This window comes from Patella vulgata, chromosome 1, assembly GCF_932274485.2.
Source record: "Patella vulgata chromosome 1, xgPatVulg1.2, whole genome shotgun sequence".
NCBI classification, from domain to species: domain Eukaryota; kingdom Metazoa; phylum Mollusca; class Gastropoda; family Patellidae; genus Patella; species Patella vulgata.
Genome location: NC_065879.2, coordinates 28,524,428 through 28,545,484, shown reverse-complemented (window position 1 = coordinate 28,545,484; position 21,057 = coordinate 28,524,428). Strand labels below are relative to the sequence as shown.

At 36.2% G+C, this 21,057-nt stretch overlaps 2 protein-coding genes across 4 annotated transcripts in view; one reads left to right on the top strand and one right to left on the bottom strand.

Moving 5' to 3' along the window:
• The window catches only part of LOC126808954 (uncharacterized), a 41,234-nt gene extending 35,776 nt beyond the window's left edge, over window positions 1–5,458 (bottom strand). The window contains exon 1 of one of the 3 annotated variants that reach the window (XM_050534028.2): window positions 5,366–5,458. The gene's annotated coding sequence lies outside the window, so the exon portion shown is untranslated. The other 2 variants (XM_050534030.2, XM_050534029.1) reach the window with 2 other exon arrangements.
• A 4,338-nt stretch (window positions 5,459–9,796) lies between these two features.
• Window positions 9,797–20,975, top strand: LOC126819633 (F-box/SPRY domain-containing protein 1). Its single transcript, XM_050547771.2, has 3 exons — window positions 9,797–10,378; window positions 12,444–12,519; window positions 17,542–20,975. Exons 1-3 carry the CDS (start codon window positions 9,806–9,808, stop codon window positions 17,649–17,651), a joined length of 759 nt encoding a protein of 252 aa, XP_050403728.1. The 5' UTR covers window positions 9,797–9,805; the 3' UTR covers window positions 17,652–20,975.
• Window positions 20,976–21,057: the final 82 nt, after the last annotated feature.

The window sequence follows — 21,057 nt, the reverse complement described above, 5'->3', positions numbered from 1 at the left end:
GAAGGCCTGGGGCAAATTGTTCCATTCTTGGACAAGAGCAGCTTCTGAAGCAGCAATGGTGTGCATCTGTGGTTTCCGATACAGACGGCTTCCAATCTCATCCCAGACATGTTCTATCGGCGCCATGTCCGGAGACATGGCTGGCCAGTCCAAGACATTGATGTTGTTAGCAGCCAGGTAGTCCATACTAAAACGGGCGGTATGCGGACGTGCATTATCCTGTTGGAAGTGCTGAAGTTGTGGGTGCGCTCGAAACATCGGAACAACAATTGGTTGCAAGACATCATCACGGTAGGCTACAGCATTAACGCGACCCCTGCAAATGTGTAGGGCGGTCCGGTGATGAAATGTGAAGCCTCCCCACACCATTACACTTCCCCCACCGAATCGATTCGTTTCGAAGACGCAGCAGTCTGCAAGACGTTCCCCAAGACGTCTCCACACACGTTGACGGCCATCAGCGTGATAAAGATGAAAGCGACTCTCATCACTGAAGAGCACACTTTGCCAGTCTACTCTTCTCCATGTCTGGTGTCCTTGAGCCCATATGAAACGCCGCTGACGGTGATGATCCCCGAGGATAGCTCCAACATAAGGTCGTCGTGCACGGAGTCCTACTTCTCTTAGACGACGTCTTACGGTGTTGGCACTTACTGGTCCTTGTCTTCCGACGACTGCTGCACCTGTTCGAGTCGCTGGGCGGAATCTGTCACGCAGATGAGTGACCCGGATGTAGCGGTCTTGAGCCTGGGTTGTAACGCGTTGTGGACCAGGACGTTGACGGTCACGTGTTGATCCAGTAACTCGAACACGTTCCACCAACCTTACAATAGTGGACTGATGACAATTGAAGTGTCTGGCAATAGCACGTGTAGACATGCCAGCCCTGGACATTCCCATGGCTTCATTCCGTTGATTTTCAGTAAGTCTCGGCATCTCTAGCTCGATTTCTCCACACGTCCAACAACAAATTACGACAGATTGACGTTTCACAGTTCATGTACTGCACATTAAGTTGAAAACATGCTTTTAAAGGGCTCCCACACAATGCTGCACGTGAATATTGGGTTTTTCATGTGCATCTCGTGCAATTTTTTTTTGTGCACACAGGCCGATATTTTTTGCGTTTGGAAGCATTGTGTGAAACAATAGTTCATAGTATTGCATAATATTATACATACAAAACCACCTAGTAATAAAATATTTGGGAAAAAAAGTGATGCGTTTTCCATGGCGCTCAGTATATTTTCATTTCATTGTTATACTTTCATTGTTACATTTTCATTGTATCATACCAATGGTACATGCATATATCTCATTATATTCTCATTTCATTATATCATGTTATTCCAATATATTATTCCATGTAAAATATATTTTTGTATACATGTATATTGATGTATGCGTATGTTTTGTATAATGTTCTTAATGGACGTAATATGCAAATAAAAAAAGTTAAGTTAAAGTTTAAGTCGAATTTAGCAATCTGTTTCACAGAGAATTACGAGTCTCGTCCAAGCAAATATTCACTGCGGATCAGTGTGCGAATTTAGGTCTATGCTATGTTACCCTTCAAAATACCAAAAGGGGGAGGAGCTATCAGTAGCTTTCGGAGCAGAAATTCTAATGTATTTGTAGAAGCATATACACGGTTTGCCATGATCGGTGAATGTCGCTTTCTGCACATCTTCTCCAGCGCAGCGAAATGACTGCACCATAACAACAGACATCCCAGACAAGATGATTAGCATACTCCTCGCAGTGTTTCGTTTGATTAGAGCTAATCCGAGAGGGATTTCTCTGACCATTGCTTAAGGAATATGGATGATTAGTTCCATTAAAGAAACTGCACAGTATATTAATAGAGCGGGAGCCCAGGGGGTCAACCTAGCTGACCCAGTTTTCTCCTATATGGTATCAATGCACGCATATCTTCAGGTATTACAAAGATAGATTGCCAGGCAACTAAACATACGCCCGCAGCAGCTAAATCGCCCGGGCAGTCAACATGAGTTGTATATTTTTACTTTTGTTGGTAATGAAAAATTTTATAATACACTAAAATCTGATTAAGAGTAACAACTCATTAAGTAATTATCAGACAATCATTAGAATTTGTTTGGCCCGTGCTAACGTTTAGTATAGAAAACATTTAATACCATGGATTTAGCTGTTCAAGTTACCCAAAAAATTATTGAAAATCAATATACATGTACTTGAAAGTCCACAGTAATTTACAAAGTGATCAAGGACCATAACTCTGGCAGTAATTATCGGAAATTGGTGAAATTCAACAGGATTCTTTGTCTCATGACCTTAAACAATGTGTATAAATTTAAAGTCAATCGGATATTAACTTTAGCCTCTAGAGTGTCCACAGGATTTATCAAAGTGTTCAAGGGCCATAACTTTGGCAGTAATTTTCGGAAATAGGTGAAAATCATTAGGATTCTTCATCTCATGACCTTAAACAATGTGTATAAATTTAAAGTCAATCGGAATCAGATATTAACATTAGCCCCTAGAGCGTCCACAAGATTTTTCAAAGTGATCAAGGTCCATAACTCTGGCAGTAATTACTGGAAATCAGTGAAAATCAATAGGTTCCTTCGTCTCGTGACCTTGTATAAATTTAAAGTCAATCGGATATTAACTGTAGCCTTTAGAGCGTCCACAAGATTTTTCAAAGTGATCAAGGGCCATAACTCTGGCAGTAATTATCGGAAATCGCTGAAAAACAATAGGATTCTTCGTCTCATGACCTTAAACACTGTGTATAAATGTCAAGTCAATCGGATATTAACTTTAGCCTCTAGAGCGTCCACAAGCAATTGTGGACGCCGGTCGGACGGACGGCGGGGGCGACGACAATATACGACCACATTTCAATGTGGGCGTATAAAAACGTATTTGTAGCCCCATAAAACGTGTATGGTTCCAATTTTTGCAACATTTAGTAACTTATTTGTTCCCATTGACCTCTTAGCTGGAATAAAGGATTTCATATAAATGATTTCATATCTAGGCAACATTTTATTGTAAGAATAAGATTCTGTGACTTAATAACTCCCTCGGTCATCTACGAGCATACCAAGACCTCCAGAATTCGACCGGTGCTGTTTACTAGAACTACTTTATTTTCGCTATATTAAATATTCCATTTAAAATGTCCAATCTCTACAATCAAACGGTTTTACTCAGTTTTACCCATATTCTTGACTAATAACGGTTGAGTATGTGGATCGTTACCACACATTGTCTTGATAGGAATAACGCCAAGGTGAATCTCTATATACGTTAGGCGAGTTATATGCTCCTTGGGAAGGGTTAATCATAGGTGGCGATTCGTATAACTTATCGTCGACACAAAAACCTCTTTAACTCAAATCTATTTTCAGCAATAATTCCACGGAATCGAAATATGACTAACTGTGGGATTAGAAGCGAAGCTAACTGGGTGATGAACACGAGACCATTGACAATGCCAACGCCTAATATCCAAAACCAGAAAATATATATAAATTGTTCATACAGATAATTGATGGGCATAGAGCACTGCAACGTGTAATCGCGAACATTCTGCATTTGTCTTAACGAAAAGTGACAGCGGATTGTTTTAGGAAAAATAAACACAGGAATCACTTCGTCCTTTCTTAGAGAATCTAGGAAATACCGCTTGACAAAAAACATCTGAATGATGATGTTGAGGCCCACGAGAATTTTGACCAAAAAAAATATCATTGTACGAATGACTTGGTTCCGATCTGCGGCTTCTTTAATTGTATCCAGTTCTTGGACTCTGTATTTTCTTGGATCAGTACACATGTCACCTCGCACTAAGCCGGTCGGAGTTTCTAAAAATATATCGGTGATTATCTTAAAGGCACGAGGTATCTGGAATCCTAACATCATAAAGGTGAGAAGGATGGGAATAAATCTAAGAAATGCCCGAGTAGTTATTCCTGATTCACGGAGGGTAATTGAACTTGCATTCACAACAATAACAGTGTCTTGACTCCAGCATGTGTGGTGGGTATAGGCCATATTATCTGAAAACTCGGCCGGGGTCCAACATGTTATAACAGATGTTAAAAATGCGCATCGCAGAATTACAACTATGGTAACAAAGATGAGTAAAATTAGGCTCGTCCGCGTAAAATTTAACTCTTCACTGAAATCGTAATACGGCCTGTGGTTAGTGCCAGTCATCTTTATTTCTTGTCTTCCAATGAGAAGACTTGTCTGGAAATATAAAATACAGGTTGCCATGAAACGAAACATATGCCCACAGTAGTTATGTCGTCCGGCAGCCCATGAAGTTTTTCATATTGTTATTTTATTAAAAGGTAACGAGAGCATTTACAAGATTCTAAAACTAGTCATTAGCAGTAAGCCTATAATTGATTTTAAGAAATCGTTACAGTTTGATAGAATTCTTTACCGGCACGAAAACAAACTCAAGCAGGCAAAGTGAGCAATGGCAATAACGCTGAAATCGAGAATGAATATCAATGAACATAAAAGCCACCATCGTCCAATGAACACGCACACTATACATAAATGGCAAATCAAAGGGCAGTTACCAAGGGAAATAATCTATTTAGCAATTATCCACACTTATAGGCCTCTCTGTCTACCCCTTAAAAAAACATTACATACAACCTTTAAGTCATTAAGATAATAAACAAAATGATAAAAAAAATTACAAAGGGCGGTGATCATTAAAAACCGATGAAAACAATCGCTTCATGGAGATAAATATTACGCATAAATATCAAGTTAATTGAATGGACTCTTTAGCCGATACCTCTACCATAATCGTTAGATTAGAAATCAAGATATATTAGCCCCTAGAGCACCCATACACGGTTTGAAATAAATTTAATGCGCAGTCAAAATAGCAGTGAAAGTAATCTACGCCACAATCAATGTAATGTGAGTGTAATTTACTCCACAATCCATACAACGTGAGCCTAATTTAGTTAAAAACGCTAGTAAAAGAATCAAGGCAATGCAGCAGTTTGTCTGGTATATTATACCATACACAAGTACGATATTTTGTCTGGTATTAAATACCATACACAAGAGCGATATTTTGTCGGATATACTATTCCATACACTACAACGATATTTTGTCGGATATTTGATACCACACACAATAACGATACGCTCTGCCGTCATCAGTTTAAAAGTTACTGATTTGTTGCTTACATTACACTGTTACAACCCTTCGTCAACCATTTTATAGTTTACTGTAGCTGGTAGCTATTTCGTCAACAATCTTTCTTTCTAATAACACTATTTCACAATGTACGAAAGTTTGAGTAAGAAAAAACCAACAAAAATGTATAGTACTGTCCGTTACCTACTGGCTTTCAACAACTCCACCCTTTTCTACTAAAATATGTACGTTAAGCAGGTCACGTCACTCAGCAATATCACAGTGCCGAGGCATGCGTCGATGGTATACTATTATATTTGGATTAAAGGAACAGTCCCAATTTTCGTAGAGTCTCAGAAATTATATTCTGCTTAAACATGCAATTTAAAGGAGCTAAGTCGCTAATATTTGGGACCTAGAAATTGACACAAATGGGTCGCAACGCATACAATAATGTAATATGAATGTATATAAATTGATTTACATTCAAACGTTTCTGTTTTTACTGTAATTTTTAATCAGTTATGTTTGGCGAAATACGCCAGTATTCTCCATCGAATTTCAATCTCTGGCGTCTGGTTATTCCAGCCTACGCCAATATTATTTATTGGGCTTGCTCTCCAGATAAGAATATAGCGTCACCATTTGACATGACTTGTGGAATATGCCTAGCCTCGTTTTTTGAGCCCCTTATTACAAATAGCGCTGAAACGCAATGGTACACGATTCGAGTACCAATTTTAAAATGTTCATTTTGTCTTAAATATTGGATATCAGAAGGCCATCTTTTCCCGGTAAGATCACAACATCAATGTTGATTTAAACCGACAAATAAATCGTGTTTTCAATCTCGAAGATTTTGGATGACATTGAGTTAGAGACTTAGCTACTTTAAGCGCAATGTAGAAAAATTGTGTATTTAAGAATTTCGGGTCAAATTTTTCGTTGGGTGCCCTGATAAACAAGACTATTTTATACCATATATTTTAGTATGGAGGCCCAATGCGGGGATGTCCATCAAATGGGCACAAAATTAAAACCAGACCCAAATTTTCTATAGTCAAATTTTGCGTAGAATACGATGCCGAGTGGTAATCAGTCCGCCGTTGGGGCGTTTTCGAGATATTCGGGGTCAAAGGTCAAATGAGTTCATTTGCACTGAAAGTGAATGCGCAGTCATTCTTGTATCATGAAAATAAGCTGAAAATGGTCGAAAGTAATCACCCTTTCAATAAAAATGTAAACTTTGTTCTTTGTGACCCCGAGGAACAAAAGGTCAAATTTTCCGTTTTAGCACTAGGAAGATTTAAAGCAATAAATGTCAGCGTAAAATATAAAACCTGTTCTAATTGATAATAGGAACATTTAAAATTTATCGAAAAAGATCTTGAAAAACAGAACCGAAACACTTCGAAACCTTTTTCAAAAATACGTAAAAACTCTCAAATCAAAATCTCTCCAATTTAGTTTCACAACGAATGTTACACATAATGATAATAGTTGTCTGAAAAAACAATTGAATAGTTTCATGGCTGGACGCCCCGAAACCTGCCAAACTTTTCCCCGGTAACATTTACCAATACGACATTTTATATCCCATGAGCTATTATGCACAATGCATCCTTCAGTTTTATCTGTGTCTATGTTCCGGCGAAATTCATGAAAACTCATAGAAATTTTGCAATACGCGTTTTCCGGTCATAGATCAACGTCGGTTTCTCAGATTGGGATTCCCGGACATCCACGCTGCCTGTATTTATACCAGGCCCGTAGCCAGAGGGGGGTAAGGCCCCCCACCCCGAAAAAAAATTTGCCGACCATAGCTCTAAAATACCTACTGTAGACTGTGCCGGGTGTGCCCCCCCCCCTAAAAACCTCACTGCCCCTCCGAAGCTAGCAAGCTGGCTACGGGCCTGATTTATACATTCATCAATTTCCTGGTTACGTTCTCATTTATACTCCCATCAAGAAGTGAATTAAATGACAATTATTTGCTAGATCATTAATGTTTCAACTAAATATCGTAAACTATCAACATAGTGTTTTAATCAACAGTGACAATATTGGACACAGAAACTAAATCTAACGACAAAACTGACTGCGGAAATAAGATTTATATAAAAGAAAGAAAGAAAGAAATGGGGTTTAACGTCCACTCGACACAAACTAGGTCATTTCGGGACTAACATATGGTTTAATTTTATTTCAATAATTCGCTTGTGCGTAGGGGTCTTTTGCAGTGGGAGGAAACCGGAGGACCCGGAGAAAACCCACGAGGTTGGACAGGCGACCCTACTCCTTGTCACGTACAACCGGGGATTCGAAACCACGCTAGTTGACTCAATGACAGGTCTTATAATACAGTGCGCACATGCTAACCATTCGGCCATCCAACCCCCCGATTTATATAAAATAAATCCTAATCTTTTGTGAGTGTTTAAAGTATGTGGAGGACATTTTTAAATATTTAATAACATTTTGGATTGCTCTAGGCTAGATTATTTATCTAAATGTCTTAAATTTTATTACACAGTTTCAGTGTCCAATAGTTCCAGTCCTTAAAACTATGTTTATGTCCATTAAATCATATTCGGCTATCCGACCCTCCTACTTTGTTCAGCACACCGTGTTTTATTACAACATCATGTCCTATTTGCTGAAGCTTTGATCGAATTCTTCTTACCTTTTTATAACAAAAATGTGACGCTGTGAAACTACAATCTCATTGGTAATGCTTCTCTTTTATTAATTTTTGTTGTTGATATTTTATAATCTATCCGTAGTTATAAGACACTTGATTAGCCAGGAAGCAGCTGCCATACTTGTATGTTATCTGGTATTCTCAAGGATTGGCTACTGTAACAGCTTGTTAGCAGAAACATCTAGTGCCAATATTAAAAAACATTACTTGTGCAAAATACCACAGCTCGAATTGTTACCAGGTCATCAAAATACTCTCATATAACTCCTGTTATGAAATCACTTCATTTAGCACCAAAACCTCCGTCCGATCAAACAGATTTCATCAGTAAAGTTGCGTTGCCCAAGCTGGAAGCTAAAATCATTCGGATACAAATCGTTCTCAGTTAATGCACCTAACAGTGGAGCAACCTACCAGAAATCATTAAATCATCTCCAACTCTTTCTTGTTTTAAATCAAGTCTTAAAACCTATCATGATTAATCAAATTAATTAACTGTATGCGCTTTGAGCATGCCTCTGTGCAGGGGGTACTAGCGCTATATAAATGTACATTATTATTATTATTATTATCTAATGTATAGCAATTTTATTATGATTATAAGTATAGCTTTTAAAATGTAAACAAGCCTATGGTGAGACAGATGTCACCGCCTCAAACCCAAAGTAATGTATTCCATGAATTAAAAGAAAATTATTGTGAAGAGTTGGTCAGAATTATAAGCCTATACAACTTAAGGATACGTTATTTTAGTGTAAATTAAAACAGGAAAAGGGTTGCAGACACAATGGATCTGTTGTAAAATCACATTCTAAATGATTATAAATTTTATATCTATATTCATTATGGAAGATGAGATAAAGAGCTGACAGTTTTCACTATAATAGGCAGTTCTCACTATAATACATGAAAATTGCTCTACTCTGAACCAAGATATTAATGTTTGAATTTTAGGCCTAGACTCGATCATCATCACTAAAACATAGTCCCAATCCATTTTTGGATTAAATCATCAATGAGCGTTGAGCAGCAAATCGGATTTAAATCCAGAGAAAATCCAACACAACACATTAACTAACAGTTAAAATTTGTCCGAAATAAATATTTTAATTGTTCTTTTTCTCCGTAAAAATAAATTTTTGATAAATTGCGTAAGCTTTATCTTTCTGGGTCTTCACAATGACAAAACATTATGGCATAGCCTATACAGCTGATACCTTGGCGACTGTCGGCTGCTTAATATATACGAAAATGGGTCTAAAAGGAAATGCTAATGTAATATAAATGCTTATTTTAAAAATAAATATTGTAATATCTAATCATTAAATGTTTGGTGAAATCCAAATTGAACGATAGTCGTTTACGCCCGCCTGCTTAGTCCATTCTACACGTTTTTTTTTAAAAATTATTATTATTTTTGCGTTTGTAAATCAGCCATTTATAATTACTGCTGGATTGTCTTGTAGGATATGTTTTTGTTTGTTGATTATAAAGGGCGCTATAAACCCTAGAATACACGACGAGTGTAGCCTACTGATTATACAATGTCTTAATGGGATAGCCTATTAGGATTGATTGAAAAGGACTTATAATATTGAATTCTAATTCGGGATTTTTCATCATGGCTTTCCCTTGTCGGTTGTTCGTGTCTCTAAAAGTAAAGATCTGATGGGAACAGGGTCTAGTTGTCCGGGTGGAACAAAAACCGAGGTCAAGTGACGTTAAAAGACTTCAATAGAATTTAATGAAGAGTAGGCTCGGGCAAAATTCCCTTTATGGTACACTTCATGTCGTATGTCCTTTTCATTAGCCCAATTTGTGCATAAAAAGTACGGCGTGAAACGCAACTGCGTTAAACCATCTTAATTAAATGATGTTTCGGTGGACATCGGTACGTTGTGGTTATGCACCAGGTCGCATTTCCGGTACCGGTAACAACTGTCATGGCTGCCAATAAATTACCTCCGCATGTCTTAGAAGTATTATTTTCATTTTTAGACATATCTGAGCTCCGTAATTGTTCACTTGTGTGCAAGACATGGTATCGGTTTTTAAATGACGAGAATAACGATGTTTGGAGGTTACACTGTGTGCGAAAATTAGCGGAAGAGGCTTTAAGATCGGACATTTTAAGTAGTGTACCAACGTACAAGGCGAAATTAAAGGCATTATTTCATTCTTGGAATCCAAATGACTGTTCACGAAACATTTATGTAAAACCAGATGGCTTTACAATACATAGGAACCCTGTTGCTCAAAGTACTGATGGAGCGAGGGGCAAGATTGGTTTTAAATCGGGCAGACATTGTTGGGAAGTGTGGTGGGAAGGTCCCCTTGGAACAGTTGCTATGATAGGCCTTGCAGCAAAGGGTACTCCCACACAGTGTCAGGGTTATGTTCCATTAGTTGGCTGTGATGACCAGAGTTGGGGATGGAATTTAGTGGATAACCATTTGTTTCATAATGGTGATAGTCAAGGCAACTATCCCCAGTTGAACAATGCTCCAAAATACCAGGTTTTTCATTGTATTTTTGGTATAGAATTAGAATATTGGTTAAATCGTCTACCTGTACTCTGTAGGCCCTATGTATGGTACATGTCATCTTGTCCGCAAAATTTGATTCCAAAATTTTATAACATGTTTCCTAAGGATTTTTTTCATAATTTTTTAATATTATTAATTGATAGTTTTGGAGTATTCCATAGATTTACCCAAAACAACTTTAAATACTGGTACTCAAAACAACTTGTATTTTGATTAAAACAACACATTCTTATGATTTTTTCTTTCTTTTTGTATGTATAGGTGATTAATATTCCCTGAACTTTACTCTTTTTTAATAGTTATGAAAAAACAAAACGGAAATAAATGGAAGATCATAGGAAGAAAGACGACTCTTATTGTTATGTAGTAGGTTCAGGTCAAAAAGCTCTTTATTCAGTGTAGGCCTACTTAATTTTTAGTTCTTAATTCATAGTCCTTAATTCCTAATCCTATTTCTTCATTTGTAGTCGTATTTCAATGTTTTTATACTAAAATTAACATTTGTATGTTAAAATCAATAATATTTGTTTTAGAATTCAGTAATGTCATATCAGATTTGTAAATTGTATCTTTGTTTAATTTAATTGTTTATTAATATAATGATTTATTTTATAAATCAGAAAATTCTATTTACATTTCATCTCAAACCTACTATGATAACAATAAGAGTTGTCTTTCTTGCTTTGATCTTCCTCTTATTTCAGAACCATTAAAAAAATAGGTAAGTTTAGAGAATATTAATCATCTATACATACAATAAGAAAGAACAATAATACAGGTTGTTTTGGGTAATAAAAGTTGTTTTTAGTAAATCTATGGACCCGCTTTGGAGCCCAAATGCGAAACTATCACACCATGTCTACAAGTAGTGAATCGGTGTGCATGAGCCAACATTAATTTTGCCTTAAAACATGTTGGTTCATACATGCTTACTCTTTAGAGAACACTTGATATTTTTTGATAAGATTCACAAAACTACCAATTTTTGTTGTATCTTAGTATTAATGTCTATGTGTACTGGTGCATTGAAGGATCACACCTGTGACTGTGAGATGTACACACTGTATCAATGATAGTGACATTGCCTATATTAGATGGTCTCATAAGTTCTACATGTACGCTACCATTGCAAGACCCTAAGTGTGAACGGAAAAATGTATCTCTAAAGCACAAGGACTGCATTTTAAAGATCTGGTTGTAATAGATAATCAATGCAGCTTGACTTAAATAGGTACATTATAATCATAGATTCCCGGTTCGAGCAAATCACCTAAATAAATACAAAGAAAACTTTTGCCACTTGAAAGATATGTTTTCGCTAATATTGCTGTTACTGTTACAAAAACCTTTCAAAAAACACATTTTCTGACATTGTTTGTTGATGGGTAATACTTGTAATATGATCTCTTGAACACAGGTGGGTGATTGTAAAAACCTGATGACCCATATTTTCAAAAACATTCATTTTTTGTTCAAAAAGGGCAATACATGATTTTGAATGAACCATGTACTTGTGCTGATCTAATACATTAGAACTGTAGGCCATCATCATGTGACCGTACATGTTATTACTGAACTGTATTGAGCTGTCTTTTTTTTACATGTAGACAAGTTAACTAATATTAATATTTGTTTGTAAAAGCTTATAACTTTAATTATTATACATTATACATGTACATGTAGGTCAACTGATTAGCTTTTTGACTTCTTTTTTTTCAAAAAGAGTTTGCATTCAAATGCCCCACTGCTGTTGTGTTTGCGGGGAAGAATGGCACAAGCTGCATGTTGAGGCAAATTTGATTTTGTGTGAGAGGATTATGTTTGTGTCAACCAGCACACACATACATGTACTTCCGTCTTCCATCAGTGCATGAATATCTTATAAGAAAATAGTTTTAATAGAATGAATATTATATTCATAAACATGAATAGCTAGAATTAGAATTGTATGTTTAATTACCTGGTATACCTCATTCAACAAAATCAATATTTAGTGTATTTTAATCTATCATATTTTTTTCATTTCATTTTGCAGGTAGGAGAAAAAATAAAAGTTATTTTAGACTGTGAAGATAAATCCTTAGCATTTGAAAAAAATTTTGAATTTTTAGGCGAGTTGAACAATTTATTTATACTCATTTTTATACGCCTACATTTTCATGTGGACGTATATTGTCGTCGCTCATGTCCGTCCACATTTGTTTGTGAACACTCTACAGGTCACAATTTTTTTCCAATTTCAATGAAACTTGAAATATAATTTTATCACCCTAAGATCTCAGACTGTAACTTCATGGATTACATTTTTAGTTTGTGAACACTGTAGAGGTCACAATTTTTATCCGATTTGGTTTAAACTTGTAATGTTTGTTTGTAATTAACAGATCTCAGTTAATATTCGCGCATATCGGACCATAACCTTCCTGAATTATGGCCCCTGATTGTACGAAAAAATCGCGTCTTTAGTTTGTGGACCACATAGAGGTCACAATTTTTATCCGATTCAAAAAAACGTGTGAAAATATCACTGTTACACCCTAAGAATGGTTGAGTTCAAATTTCGTAAAAATCGGACCGAAACTGACAGACAAAATGGCTGCCCCTCGTTCGCAAATAGTGTCAAAATATTGAGTATCAGGGTTGTGGACCCTCTGGAGGTCACAATTATCATCTGATTTTGATGAAACTTGAAATGCATGTTTATAACCCACAGATCTCAGTTCCTTTCGATATTAGCGCATATCGGACCATAACTTCTTGAATCATGGCCCCTGATTGTACAAAAAAATCGCGTTTTTAGCTTGCGGACCACATAGAGGTCACAATTTTTAACTGTTTTACAAAAAACATTGAATATATCACCGTTACACCCTAAAGACCGGAACGAAACTGAGGGGCAAAATGGCCGCCCCTCGTTCACAAATAGTGTAAACATCTGGTATATCAAAATTGTGGACCCTCTAGAGGCCACAATTTTGGTCCGATTTTGTTGAAACTTGAAATGCAAGTTTATAACCAAAGATCTTAGTTCATTTCAATATTCGGGCATATCGATTGGTAACTTCCTGAATTATGGCCTCTGGTTGTACGAAAAATCGCTTTTTTAGCTTGTGGTCCCTCTAGACGTCACAATTATTATTCGATTTAAAAAAACGTTCTATTATATCACCGTTACACCATAATGTTTGTTGACGTCGAATTTCGTGAAAATCAGGCCAAAACTGCTGGACAAAATGGCCGACCCTCGTACACAAATAGTGTGAACATTTGGTAAATCAAGGTTGTGGACTCTCTAGAGGTCACAATTTTGATCCGATTTTGATGAAAGTTGAAATACATGTTTATAACCCAAAGATCTTAGTTCCTTTCGATATTCGCGTGTATCGGATTGTATATTCCTGAATTATGGCCCTTGAATGTACAAAAAATCACGTTTTTAGCTTATGGTCCCTCTAGAGGTCACAATACAAATGGTACCCTGCCCTTTTCTGGGGTATACATGTATACCTATGCCCTAATGGACGAAATAAACATTGTGAAAATATTATCTGAATTTATTGTGAAATCTGATCAGTGCATCAATTATTTTGGTCGATTATAGTCTCATTATAGTGTCTTGTCAACACTTGCTCCTGAATAGGAGCTCTTGCAAGAATCGTGTCTCTAAATCTACTGTCTCGTTCAAAAAGCTTATTCTATTTTTTTGATGAAGATTGGTGTATTGAATGTCAAGTTAAAAAGAATTTGTTCATCAGATTGAATGGATCTAGTGACCCGTGTGTTGTCAACTTTGGCCCTATCGGCGCACAGCATGGCACTCAAGTGATAATATAAACAGTTTTACTATCTTGTCTATTTTAATGTTATATCAGCACATCAAACTGATTTGAGGGCCTGACAAGGACAGCTGTTTAGTCCTTTGGATGAGACGAAAAACTGAGGTCCCTTGTATATATTAGAATGCACGTAAAAGATCCCCTGGCAGTTGGAATTTGATATAAGAGGAGGCGATAGTGCCGCTGCCCGGGCAAAGTTTCCCTCATAGCGCACTGTATGGCGTATGTCCGTCTTCATTAGCCCAGTATAGGAGCAGAACAGTAGGACGTTAAACCCCATTTCATTTCATTTCATGTTTCATTTTGTGACTCTTTATAGAGTGACCAGGTAAATAAATATGGTAAAACGATTAATTTTTAGTCAGTCGAGGCTATCTCGTGCTTTGCAGTAAGTGCTAATAATAACGTAACATATACAAATCTTCGAGCAGGAATTAAAGGACGTTAATTTACCGTGATATATTACAAATGACATGTGCTAATGAAGTATTTATATGGTCTTTAGTGAAAGAAAACATTGTTGTGGCTACCATTCCTGGTTTTGAAGGTCAGATATGATATGAAAACGAATATCGGTTTGTAGTTTTTTGAACCGTTTCACCAGTGCAACCGAACCGTAACTGGTTAACCGAGTAGCCGTATACATCTATAATTATTAGGCAATCAAGTCTACAACCTTTATTAAAAAAGATAGGTTGGCAGGCAACAAAACATATGCCCAAATATTGAAGATTAAATCTTGTACCTTGTCCAACTATGGACTAGTGAATATTAATGCCGGGCTAGTGCCTGACAGTAGACTACTAGCCCTGGGCTAGTGGATTCAAAATTATTTTTACGCCCCTGACTTAACTTCTGAACAGCTCCAGGCAGCTAGTATTAGCGTGGAAACTGCTGTGCATGTGGAATTCTCTTTACATCTATCAAATGATAAAGCCCTAAGAAATCCAATGATCACACTGTTGACAGAAAATATTATTGTTTGTGTACTGTTGTGTGCCGTTTTAAGAACGCAGGGACTTTTAGAATGGGTTTATACATCTGTATTATGTCTGTCTGTCGGTCACACCTTTTGGGACGGACGGGATGACAAGGATAGCTGTCTAGTCGTTTGGATGGGACAAAAAAACGAGGTCCCATGTAAACATTGGCGTGCACCTAAAAGATCCCATGGCAGTTTAAATTCGATAAAATTTACCTCATAGCGCACTGTATGGCATATGCCTTTCTTCATTAGTCCAGGCTCCTGTCCATCCCCATGGGTTTTCTCCAGGTCCTTCAGTTTCCTCCCACTGCTAAAGACCCCTACGCGCAAGCGAATTAGTGGAAAAAAAATTGAACCATGTGTTAGTCCCGAAATGACCTAATTTGTGTCGAGTTTGGATGTTAAACCCCATTTCTCTCTCTCTCTCTCTCTCATTAGCCCAGTTTGGAGCAGAACAGTAGGACATTAAACACCATTTCATTTCTTTTGGGACACATTGATTCTGGTTACATGTGTAATTGAGGTTGAATGTTCAAACTTGATGAGCATCCTCTTCTACATGTACGCTCAATTAAACATACATTATGCAAGAGTAAAATCTGATTATTGCAAGTCTTAATTTAGGCTTCAGATGTTATAGAAAATATAAATTAGATCTTTATTTAAACAACAAGCCCAAAATCAACTCTGTAGACCCACGGATGGCTCGGCTACAGCTCGGATTTAAATAGGATTTCACTTATTAATTAATTCAAATATGGCGCATCCTGATGAGAATATTTCAGTTAGATCGAGGCTAAATGATAGAGTGTACTTAGCGAGGCCGCTGTAGAGCGTTTCCACGTGCCATTGAAAACTTTACTTGATAATCGAGATATGTAGTCAATCAAACGATCGGCCAAGGTGAAGGCACATTTCACTACCATTTCTAGTCAAATATTACAACGATGATAACTATGTTCAGAATAAAGTAATTTGACTGAAATTTTCAATATATTCTTCTTTCATCATCTACTTTTGAACTTATAGCAAGAATGGCCAATTCTCTATAAAAAATCTCCCATAATGTATCTTAAAGATAAGTAATTTAATTGGTTGAGACTTTTGAATATGATCACTACAGTTGTAATTGTGTAATACTAATAGTGATGAAAATTGGTGTGTGGGTTTTATTATGCTGCATCAATACTTTGACAAAGTTCAATGATGAGCGATTTCTATTTAGGCTAAGTAGATACAAGCGATGTGATTAGTTGAGAATTTGGATCACAATCACTCTGCTTCTAAATGTAGTGTAGGTTGTACTACAACTAAGTACATGTTAGTAGGTAAAGTGTTCAAAATTGGTGCAGGTGTTCATTAGTTGAATTTGTAAATACTTTGGGACACAAAACCCTGATTCTAATTGAGTGAGAGTGAAGAGACTTTGTGGTATAAAGCAGTGGTTCTCAACCTTTTTTCGCCAATAGCACACCTTGGAACACATAAAAAAATAGCAGCACAACTGGCTTAATATATAGGAAAAATATTTGAATTTTATAAAATAAAAACATGGTAAGTCAGACAGCATACAACCGTAAATAGAGACTAGTCATAGACACATAGAATGACTCAAACTAAATAAAGAAAAACACAGCTATGAACTTATTAGTGGACACAAGTGAAAACTCAAGTGGGATCACATGGTTTTTCCGCATTTTCTTAGTGTGCCGTTCAAAATTTCACCTCACATTTAGGAAGATCTTGCGGCACACTGTTTGAGAATCACTGGTATAAGGCAATTTGATTGCACGATGCTATTCAGAAAGATAAATGAGCAAGTAATTAGTGAATGTCATCTATTTATTTTGGCTGGTTCACACAGTTTATAAGAATAGTAAAATAATAGTTTATGTGCCACTATCCAGTGATTTTTCCAAAATGTCTCTATAAATAGTCTTGATAATCCAGGCTGTTAATCTGCCAGAAAAAGGTCAGTAGAGTGACTAATTTTAAATCAAGAGCAAGTATATACAGTAGGCATATAGCACTGAAAAATATCTGGGTGGGGAGCGAGTAGGGTGGTGTCAGTTTCAGTGTATTTCAAGTCTACTTTAAATGGATAAAACTTATAATATGGCTGTTTATTTAGTAATGGTAACGGAAAAAGTAAGTAAGAATTGTCATATAAATATAGTGGCATAATTATCACTATATTTGGAGATTTTTTTTTTACATATGGCACTTGTTTTCTCGATTTATTTGAAACCTTGGAACTTTGGAAACAATTATTGATAAAGAAGAAAAGTTAAAGTATGTCTTTCATATTTCAGGTGTTGCATTTAGAGGTTTACCAGACACACATTTATACCCAGCAGCCTCAGCGGTTTATGGCAATACAGAAGTTTCCATGATTTATCTAGGACCACCATTAGATGGCTAATGGCACGTTTTCATTAGGCAGCAGAGAAATATTCCATTTGTATCAAGTCAATTGTTTATACCAAATTGTATATTGTGTATAATATCATACTATATATAAAACGTCAGTGTTTCTTTTTAAGAAAAAATGAATTCATAGACTTATTTCATTTATAGTAATTGTGTAACAAACATTAATTTGAGTTTGAACTCTGGAACTGGATGTTGCTTACTTATTGTACATGTAATTTGATTTTTGTGCAAGTTTATGGTAAAGAAGAGTATGAGTTGAATATGATCTCCCTTCATAGGTACATAGAAGTAAAATTTGTTTTAATTAGGATTTGTCAGGTTATGTACTGAAGTCTGCCCTATCTGAATTGCAGAATTTGGTCATTGAAATGCACAATTCAGACTTGAATTGAATCAGATGCACGGTTCAAAAATTATAATATCTTTCTTTTAAATACTTTTTATTTTGATATTTAAAAGAGAGAGAGAAAAATGGGGTTTAACGTCTACTCGACAGTGGGAGGAAACCTGAGGACCCGGAGAAATCCCACGATGTTGGACAGGCGATCCTACTCCTTGTCAAGTACAACTCGGGAATCGAAACCACGGCAGTTGACTCAATGACAGACCTTATGATACAGCGCGCAGATGCTAACCATTCGACCATCCATCCCCCCCCCCAATATTTAAAAAATGGGGGGTATATGTCATCACTTCTGTCTGTCCTCTGACTATTTTCTTCACAGTAGGTGGAGGGGGGGGGGGGCGGTGGGTATCTCTAGATTTGTAACCAGTGGCGAGGGAATTGGGTACATGTAGCATATAACAATACTCAATTATGTGTAGGTTTGACAGTGCTGACCTTATATTATACAACTTTTGTGTCATTTCTTATTTAGTTATGCAGAGATTATTTCTGTATGAAAGTAATTAAAGTTTTATGTATCGAAATATTTGAAAGTTAGAGCCCCAAGTCGACATTATTGCTGACATAAGCAAAATCAAATCTTTCTGAAAACAAATCATAAGTAATATTTTCAAAAAATACGCAGGGTTCCTATAAAATTGATCTTATCTTTTTTTACCGCCCCCAAAGTTCAGGGTGCTTTCTTTAATGATTTCGCATGTCATAGATAACAGCATAATTTAAAATAATTATTTTATGCAAGAGCTATGTCCGCCCATTGCAGATCTTTGTTTCGGCCTTAAATGTTATATAAATTATTAATTAGACATTAGACACTCTCGATGGCATTAGATGACTCCAATATGAAGAGAGTTAAATCTGTTCTGTGTTAATGCAGTTACCACAAGTGTAGCTAGTCAGGGGCAGGTCCCCCCCCCCCCCTTGAACAAAAAAGGTGACGAGCATAGTTCTAAAATACCTACTGCAGACCATTCAATTACATTGCTGATAAATTTTATTATTATTATAACTATTCAACGACAACAGTTAGACAAAGTTACACTTACAGTCACCAGTGACACATTAAATTACTTATGTATACTTCTGATGTCTGTCTGCCCTATACTATTAAAATGGGTTCGGCCGTCTGTCTGTCCCTCCGTCTGTCTGTCCGTCACACTTTTTGGGACACAATAACTCTTTCTAATTGAGCTAGAATGTTCAAACTTAGTGTAGGTGTTTATTAGGTCAATGCCTTGATGGAGTTCGAAGATGAGCATTTTTTGCTTAGGGTAAGCAGAGATAAGCAATTTGATTGGTTGATGCTTTGGGACACGATAACTTTAGTTCTAATTAAGTGAGAGTGATGGAACTTGGTGTATAGTTTCATTATATCATTACCTTGACTAAGTTCGATAATGGGCATTTTCTACTCAGGGTAAGCAGAGCGATAAGCAATTTGATTGGTCGAGACTTTGGAACACAATAACTCTCCATCTAATTGAGCTAGAATGTTCAAACTTGGTGTAGGTGTTTATTAGGTGAATGCCTGGATGGAGTTCGAAGATGAGCATTTTCTGCTTAGAATAAGCAGAGACAAGAAATTTGATTGGTTGATGCTTTGGGACACGATAACTTTAGTTCTAATTAAGTGAGATTGATGAAATTTGGTATATAGTTTTTTTTTACATCATTACCTGGACTAAGTTCGATAATAAGCATTTTCTGCTTAGGGTAAGCAGAGCGATAAGCAATTTGATTGGTCGAGACTTTGAAACACAACAACTCTTCTCTAGTTGAGGTAGAATGTTCAAACTTGGTGTAGGCGTTCATTAGGTGAATGCCTTGATGGAGTTTGATGATAAACATTGTCTGCGGCAACCAGAGATAAGCAATCTGATTGGTTGATGCTTTAGGGCCAATAATTTTGGTTTTAATTAAGTGAGAGTGATGAAACTCTGAGTATAGATTCATTATATCATTACCTTGATTAAGTTTGATGATGCGAATTTTCTGCTTAGGCTAAGGATCGATAAGCAATTTGATTGGTCAAGACTTTGGAACTTAACAACTCTGCTTTTAATTGAGGTAGAATATTGAAACTTGATTTTGATGTTCATTAGGTGAATGTCTTGACTGAGTTCAATGATTAACATTTCGAGCTAAAGCTAAACAGAGCTAAGCAATTTTATTGGTCGATGCTTTGGGGCCAGTTAACTTTAAAAAGTAGGACGTTAAACCTTTTTTTATACGCACACATGGAAGTGTTGTTGTATTATCATGGACCGTGTATATTCGGTCCATGGTATCATGCTGTTACCTCCTGTCCGTTCACCGTCCACAACTTCTTGTGAACACTCTACAGACTACATTTATTATTATATCAGTTTCAAATTTATATATATTGTTTACATTAGTGAGCCAAGAATCCTATTTAATCTCAATGTATGTTAATTACTTGTAGAGTTATGGACCTTGTTTTAGTTTATTAAACCCAGTGAATGCTCTAATGACTTAAATTATCATCCGATCTTTATTAAATGCATCATTTAAATTAATAAAATGGAGAAGCTTATTGAATTTCCGATAACGTCTAGAGTTATGGCCCTTGTTTCATTTTTTGAACCTTTTTAACACTCTATCGACAAAAGTTATCATCTGATCTGTATGAAATTCATATCAATTATTTAGATCATTAAATCAAAGAAGCTTATTGAATTTCAACAATTTCCATTAATGACTTTGTTTAACCTTGTGAATGCTCAATCCAAAACAAAAATTATCATCCAATATGTCTGAAATTTATATGCATTGCTTAGTTAACTAAGATCAATAAAACGAAGAAGCCAATTGAATTTCAACAATTTCTGTTAATTACTTCTAGATTTATGGCCCTTGTTTCACTTTGTCGAAATTTGTGAACACTATCATCCGATCTGTATGAAATTTATATGTATTATTTAGATTAGTAAAGCGAAGAACCTTATAGAATTTCAGCTATTTCCGTTAC

What these genes read in the sequence shown, in the direction of transcription:
- LOC126819633 (XM_050547771.2), top strand. Translation starts at nt 9,806, where the DNA reads ATGGCTGCCAATAAATTACCTCCGCATGTCTTAGAAGTATTATTTTCA. An exon ending in ACAATGCTCCAAAATACCAG is followed by an intron (nt 10,379 to 12,443) that starts GTTTTTCATTGT and finishes TTCATTTTGCAG; the next exon opens with GTAGGAGAAAAAATAAAAGT. An exon ending in AAAAAATTTTGAATTTTTAG is followed by an intron (nt 12,520 to 17,541) that starts GCGAGTTGAACA and finishes TTCATATTTCAG; the next exon opens with GTGTTGCATTTAGAGGTTTA.